At 46.7% G+C, this 7,723-nt stretch overlaps 1 protein-coding gene across 9 annotated transcripts; it reads right to left on the bottom strand.

The window, feature by feature from the left end:
- Positions 1 to 1,042: 1,042 nt before the first annotated feature.
- On the bottom strand, positions 1,043 to 7,681 carry LOC109517332 (ELAV-like protein 1). 9 transcript variants are annotated; one of them, XM_019872448.1, is made up of 7 exons: positions 7,542 to 7,679; positions 6,786 to 6,845; positions 5,267 to 5,444; positions 4,807 to 4,910; positions 3,120 to 3,273; positions 2,825 to 3,050; positions 1,043 to 2,163 (listed from the first exon to the last, which is right to left on the bottom strand). In XM_019872448.1, exons 2-7 carry the CDS (start codon positions 6,819 to 6,821, stop codon positions 1,839 to 1,841), a joined length of 1,023 nt encoding a protein of 340 aa, XP_019728007.1. In that variant the 5' UTR covers positions 6,822 to 6,845; positions 7,542 to 7,679; the 3' UTR covers positions 1,043 to 1,838. The 9 variants fall into 9 exon arrangements, with proteins under 9 accessions (XP_019728007.1, XP_019728006.1, XP_019728002.1 ...); XM_019872447.1 differs by having other exon boundaries at positions 5,267 to 5,447; XM_019872443.1 differs by having other exon boundaries at positions 2,825 to 3,273; positions 7,542 to 7,681.
- Between the last annotated feature and the right edge of the window lie 42 nt (positions 7,682 to 7,723).

A 7,723-nucleotide genomic window follows, 5' to 3' on the forward strand; every position in this document is an offset into this window, starting at 1 on the left:
TTCAAAGCCACCATGATTTTTATTACCGTGATCAAAAATTCAGACATTTAACGGGCGCCAGGGGTTAAGACTAGCACAAGTCTTCCATGGAAAAAGTAATTAAATAAAATGCACACATGAATAAATACCGTCGGCTTATAAATTAAGGCTGAAAGCAGCGCCTCTCCGCCCGACTCACCTGTTTGAGGAACACAAAAGCAGAGGCAGCTGAACGAAAATGACGATGAAACTAAATTTAAGATGAAGATAAAAGTCCAACACGAGACAGGTATGACCTGCTTCGAGCAACAAATGACATATTGCACACATTTCAAAGACCCTCAAGACTGGTGGGAAGGCAGCAACTGTGGGGAAACACCCCGGTGATGTTGGGGAATCTACAGCCCCTTTGATCCAAGCTCCTATGTTAAAAAAAAAAAAAAACCTTAAAGGGAGCGTTTTTAAAAGGCACCGAAAAACACTTGCTTGAACCGTGTTTCAGATTCACTAATTAATTACGAGCCATAAAGAACATGAGGATTTCAATTAGCCCCAGCGGAAAGAACTCATCCTAGCGGCTATCATCTGACAGCCACTTGAAATCATTTCATATCGAGATGTCCTCCAAAAAAAAAAATATATATATATATATTTTTATCCATGTCTTCGAATAAGCAGGAAGTAGCATAACACAACTCCCTCACACTCAATTTGATTACCTTCCACCCGCCCCCCCAAAACCTCAATTTTCTACACTTAAAAGCATTTGTCACAGTGGAATGTTTCAACGTATTTATTTTATTTGGGCCAAATTGGAAGAATTAAAAAAGAAGACAAAAGAAAAAAACAAAGGTTTCGCAAAACAAAAGTAAATTTAATGGTTTGAGCTGAAAAGTGGAAAAAAAAACAACAAAAAAAGAAAAGTGAAATGATCAACAAAGGCCATTGGTTTCACTCCAAACTTGAGATGAGCACTTGTTAAAAATTGTTAAAACAATGGCAACCAAACAAAATAAGCCTGCCTCTGCTAAAAAGAAAAATCACAAAAAGCAACATTTTTTTATCTTTAGTTATTGATTAAACAACACGAATGAAAAGAGGCGGGAGGAATAAAGTGATGTTGCGTCCAGTCAGTCTGATAAAATTCTTGAGTACCTCTGTCCATTGTGGGAGGGGGAAGAAAAAAAAAAGCCAGTTTGAAGAATTGACTCATTCGTTGCCTTGCATTTGGTCCATCACCTTTCCCTCCTCAATCTCGCCTTTTTACCCTCATACAAATCAGAACGACAATAATTAAAAGATACCCAAATTTCAATCTGTTAGGGCGGGCAATTTGATGATTCACGTCAAAATTTGATCTTTAGAGCAACACGGAGGGGGGCTTGAAGCGAAAACCAAATTGGAAATGCATTTGCTCTCACATTTACGTCCACTGGATGATTCGAATCCAAGGCCTCCATGTCTCAAAGTGACAATACTCCAGGGCTGCTTCTTCGTGAGAAGAAAAAAAAAAAAAAAAAAAAAAAAAAAAAAAAAGCGCAGAGCAAAACATGGCTCAGAATATGAACGAACACGGCAAAATTACGTTTTTAATTTCACCGTAATTTCATTACGTTTTTAATTTCTGCTACTTTGAAATTTTGATTTCAAAGTAGCAGATTTTTGAAGGTTTGGAATTACTGTAACGACGATACAAAAGTCTCATGCTCCAGAAAAAAAAAAGTGAAAACCAACAACGAGCAATGTGAGTAAGTTCGGAGACTTTTTTTTTTTTTTTTTGGACGAAAGGTGCAGTGTTGAGTGAACGCGCTAAAACAAGCGGACCGCACTTCCCGACGCACCACTTCTTTCTCTCTCCTCTACTTGTGGCCCTTGCTGGTCTTGAAGGACACCTGCAGGGTCTTGTCGCCCAGGCGGTAGCCATTCAGGCTGGCGATGGCCATGGCCGCCTCCTCGTAGTTGGTCATGGTGACAAAGCCGAAGCCCTTGCACTTGTTGGTGTTGAAGTCGCGGATCACTTTGACGTTGGTGACGGCGCCGAAGGGGCCGAACATCTGCCACAGAATGCTCTCGTCGGCGTCCTGGCCGAGGTTGTAGATGAAGATGCACCAGCCCGAGGCCGAGTTGCCCGGCACGCCCACGCTGCCCACACTGCCCATGTGGTCCACGCCCATCGGGGAGAATCTGAGGAAGGCCGCCGGGCACAAAGCGTGACTGACGCGCTCACGCTTGCCGTTGTGCTTGTTACCGGACCTAGAGTGGGACTTTGACTTGTTTTATTTATTCCGCATACAAATTCCGAAAAAGCAGGAGAGAAGCCAGCTGGTTGGATGGATACTGAAAGCGCAGGGGACGTGAAGACCGAAATTTTCTTGACACTATGTTCAATGCGATCCCGTTATTCTAAACACGGCGGTCTGATTCATCTTGCCTTTGTGTCTGTGATGTCATATTTAGTTGACAGCAAGGAGCAAAACAACCACCCCGTGAGATGAAAGAAGACGAAGCGTATTTTTTGGGGGTGTTGTTTTCTCTCAAGAAAAGCATCTTATTCCTGGATGTAAACGGTTCCAAATTAACAAATTCAGCTTCTCGCGGCTCATTTGGCGAAACATGTCCTCCGTTATACGCCGAAAAGCTCATGGCGAAAGCCTATGCCACGCCATCTTCAGCATCCATAAGCAACGAGCAGGATTTTTGGGCCCTCAACCCATTTTCATGGCGGGGCGTAACCTCCATCCCCGGTGAACAGTCGCTGAAGTATTATCAAAAAGGTATGGGAGGAGAATGTTCAAAGGAATAAGCTGCTTTTTATCGAGTGTATTTACTGTCGATCCGGACTCACCTGAACCGCTGCGCCTGGTGGTGCATGGGCCCGGCGAAGCGTCTGGACTGGTTGTGGTAGAGCTGCGAGAGGAGCTGCGTGTTCTTCATCATGTTCGGGTCGGCGGCGAAGCGCACCGAGATGGGCTCCGAGGCCCCGGGCGGCTTTTGCCCATTAATGTTTTTCGCCGCCTCCTCTGCCTCGGAGCGCTTGTCGAAGCGGATGAAGGCCTTGCCTCGCGACATGCCTGTGCAGGACAAACGAGCGAGCGAGTGAGCGAGCGAGCGAGGAAGAGGTTTCAACGCCACCGTCCTACCTGTAGACTGGTCGACGAGCACGCGGGAGTTGATGATGCGGCCGTAGCGCGAGAACATCTCCTCCACGTCCTTCTGCATCATGGTCTTGGGCAGACTGGTGATGTACAAGTTGGCGTCCTTGATGGTGTCCGAGCTGGGCCGCGCGTACGACACCTGCGACGGGAAAGCAAGCCGTCACACAATAAAAAGTGGGGCCAACCTCAATCTTTCACTCACTCACTCACTCACTCACTCACTCACAGGCACGCACGCGTGGGTATTTGATCAAATACGATTTGTGCTTTGGCGATGGCAAATACTTGACTTCTATATTGCTCGTGGACACATCGTTATGGATCTCAAGTGCTTTCCCACAATCAAGCGTGACTTTAAAACAACCATGTCAATCTTTTGTGAGCAGCCTTATTTATGGAAAAAAAAAAATCTCTTGCGGGAATGACGTTCTGCACTTCTGCCTGCCCGCCCGCCCAACCATGCAATGGCCACTAGATGCATGCGCCACATGCACAGATTTGCACTCTAGTTTTCAAGTGTATGAAGTGTTCACTCTGAATGAGAATGCTTTTATAGTCTGATCATTGTTGACGTCACGGATCCCAGAAGAGCATTTTGGGGCTATCATTTGAAATCATTTTTGTTCACGGCTTTCATACCGCCATGCATCTCTTCATGTCCTTGTTCCTAAAAGTGAGATGTGAATTCCGTCACTGCTCTCCATTGTAGATCCTCGGCCTAACCAAAGTGGCAACGACCCTGCCAGCACGGCGGCGTAAGCAAATGCACGCAGGGATCAGTCAAAATGATGTCTTGATTGGCATTTTTTGCCACACATTGCACCTACAAGCGGAAGCCGCTCGCCTAGTTGCAACGCCTTCATCTTCCTGTGAAACGGAGCAGATTTCGGATTGGGAAGAAATTGCGTGAATAAAATGTAAATGGGCTGTCACTCGTATCGCAGTTTTCAACCTTTGGCACTAAAAGCGCTCCGCACTGTTACCTCCAGATGACGGCGCATCAGGAGCAAATGAGACTTCGGTATTTTACTCGAGGACATGGTTGCAATGACCGGGGGCGGACCTTCAACCTCTGGGGTTAGGAGGTGACCACTCAAAGAGCAATGCCGCCCCATTTTTTGGAGGGAAAGCAGATCAAATGAACATTCTGACAGCCTTAGAATGGGTTATGCTCGAGGACATGGTTGCAATGACCGGGGGGGCGGACCTTCAACCTCTGGGGTTAGGAGGCGACCACTCAAAAGAGCAACGCCGCCCCATTTTTTGGAGGGAAAGCAGGTCAAATGAACATTCTGACAGCCTTAGAATGGGTTATAGTTGTGGGAAAAAAAGTGCAGTTCTGCTTTAAAATATATATGTTGCCAGCCCCGCTTTTGTCCAAAGAAATCAAACGAATCATTAGTGCCGTAAAAAAAAAGTGCAGTTCTGCTTTAAAATATATTTGTCCAAAGAAATCAAACGAATCATTAGTGCCGCTGTTTGCTGCGCAGTGTTTTAGTGCAAACAAATTTCTGTGACGGCGAATCAAACTCGCGGTAACCGGCGAGCCGTTGTCAACGGCGCCACTGCCTGCATCTACTCGCTAGCCAGCGGACAGCACGGGTGTGTTACATGACAAGACATCGGCGGCATCGTTTGACAAATGGTAGAACACCTGATATGTGCACGTTACCTTGATAGTTTTGGAATGTAGCCTTAGTCCATTCAGTGATTCGATAGCTCTTTCTGCATCACTAGGGTTAACATAGTTAACAAATCCGTACCCTAAACTGTGGCCTAGAAAAAAAAAAAAAAAAAAAAGGAAAACAATAAAATGAAACAAACAAAAAAACGTGTAAAGTTAGTGGCTAGTCTAAACAAACAAACAAACGAACAAACAAATAAAATGTTCACAGATCATCAAGGGCCGTTAGAATAAATCCAACTTCGGGCTCTAGGACCCCCCCCCGCCCCCGCCCAATAAATAAATAAACAAACAAATAAATAAAATCAGCCAGTCCCTAAAATGGATGAGCAAAAGTGAAGATTTATGTTTCCCAGCTTAACTTCTTGCCATTCACAAATTTTGTGCTCTGGTAGCTCACCGGTTGTTTAGGTTACCCCCCCCGCCCCCCGAGCGCACCCCGGCGTACCTCCGACTTTATCTCGAATCAGCTTGGCCGACTCCACCTCGCCGACGCTGCCAAAGAGGTTGCGCAGGTCATCTTGCGACATGCCCTGCGGCAGGTAGTTGACGATCAGGTTGGTCTTGGCGTTCTTTGCGTCCTCGCCCGGCATGTCGTAACCGTTGGACATATCGTATGCCTCCTGCTGCTGGAAAGCGGGTGCACAGAGGGGGGGGGGAGAATGTCGGGGTTTCTTCATCGACAGTCCAGAATGTCGCTAAAAGGTTCCGAGAATCTGTCGAAATCGCCGCATGCAAGCGGCAAGCCCGGAAACCAACACAGAATGCCCATGACCTTCCATTCCTCGGGCAGCATCAAAAAGCGACATCAATGTGTCAAGGATACCAACACGTGGGCTCAGGAGCCCCCCCCAGCCCCTCAACCAAAATGTGGGGTGAGGTCAGCCAAGTTACTCCGTTGAGAGCGAAGAAGCTCTTTTCTAACATTCCATACTGACGACAAAAGTCATAAAAGTCACCTAAGATCTGAGATGAAGTCAGATTTATGTCGGCCAACGCTCAATGCTCCCATATGAGTAGCGTCTCTGAAAGGAAAAAGGGGGTATCGGGGAAACCCCGAACTGAAGTAGTATTGAGGTGACGAGAAGCCCACAAGAGGACTTGGTGGTCACAAACACAGCACAACTCCCCCATAAAGTCCGAACCCCATGTCGTGACTCCAAACACACTTCCAAAACAACACAGGAGTTCATTAGGGCTAAGAAGTGGAAGACTTTGGACTAGCCAAGTCATTCTCCGGACTTCAAATCTATCGGCAGGGCTTGACAGTGTGCCATTTGCTCGCAAAATGCTGACATATATCAAGAACAATGACAAAATGAAAGGGTGTGACCAAATTTGTGTTGGTGCGCCCAACTAAGTGCCGCCAGTGGAAAAGTGAGGGTGGCGCCGCCAATCTTGTTGATGGGTTTCTGCCCTGCGCCAGCAATATGTACTCGAAATCAGGAAACACTCATCGGAGGGCCAGTATCTGAGGAGACGACAAACGTCGAAGGCAAACTCTCTCCGCATCTGCACACTGAGCAGATTTTGGTGAATAGATTTGCTGTTGGCTGACACACAATCAGGCCTGACGAGACAAGCCGTCACCGGGACGGACAGAGGCCCATTCAGGAAGGCAGAAGGCTTGCGATTGTGCATTCTGGTGCGAAGGAAGGCGGAGGTGGAGGCCAGCGACTTGACCATTACGTTCCTTCCCGGTGACGCCGATATGCCTATTTTTGATGGAATTGGAGATTAATACACAAGTTGGTTTAGCTTGACCTTTGCCGAGTGTCCAACTAAAGATAAAGAGTCCATAGCGATGCAGCAACGGCGGCGAATCGAGTGGTGCCTTGAGATACGAGTGGCCACATTTCTGAGTCTCCAAGCTGTTGTCCAGCAAGCCAAACTTTTCTCTGGTATCAGTGTGTTAATGGGAAGGCTATTTCAAATAATTTGATCTTGTAGTGAGCAAAACAACTTACATCCAAGTACTGAATGTGTCCTCTACGAACTGCCATGAAGACACTTCACTGCTCCAGAAGCTGAATAAGGGGGTGGAATGTCATCACTGTTATTTTATTTAATTGTTTTTTTTTTCTCAAGACATTGGAATTCACGAATAAAATTCTTATTTTCAAACCGATTCAAATCAACACTGGACGATGGAGCATTCACTTTTTTTTTAAATACCATGCACTCCAGAGGGGCTAGTACGACTTCATCCACTTTTGAAGGCAAACTGAAGACATGAAAATATACGCGATTTGTCAAAGTCTTTGCTAAGGGGGAAAAAAACCGGCCTCACCACTGTTATTTCACGGAAAATGAGCACGGCGTGCAAGAGCTACCCACAATAGCATTAGCAACGCCGCTTGAGGCCGCTTGGCCAACGTTGCTCGGGCTTAACCGAACGAAAAGAAGAAAACCACACAAAACATACACCTTACAACGCTTCAAGAGCGTGACTAAGTCGCTTTTAACGTATCAAAGGACGTTTTTCCTCGCGCGAGTGGCTCGCTGACTCAAAGCACCGAGTCTCCATTTTCGTATGCGACGGTTTGCGCCACTCCCGCCCGTACTTTAAAATCACAGCGGCCTGCTACAAGGCCTCAAAGCCTGACGTTAGCTTTAGCCGAGTTAGCCGGAGCCCTCCAAGGCCACGAAACGTTCACAAAACAAAAAACAAACACTGAGCATCAAGCCTCCACGGTGCATTGGTGAACATTTTAGAAACTTACCAGCTTTTGGAACAGGGGCGGCAGGTTGTTCTACTTGACAAAACCGATCCCCCCCCCAAGCTCGTTTTTTTTCGTGTTGACCGATCACACGTCTCCTTCCCTCCGGTCAGGGAGTTTCTCGCTTGCAATGTCGCGAAAGGGTGACGCAAGAAACCACGCCCACCTACCGCGGTGAAACGTGT

The sequence above is a fragment of the Hippocampus comes genome, unplaced genomic scaffold, assembly GCF_001891065.2.
Source record: "Hippocampus comes isolate QL1 unplaced genomic scaffold, H_comes_QL1_v1.1 scaffold92, whole genome shotgun sequence".
In the NCBI taxonomy this organism is placed as follows: domain Eukaryota; kingdom Metazoa; phylum Chordata; class Actinopteri; order Syngnathiformes; family Syngnathidae; genus Hippocampus; species Hippocampus comes.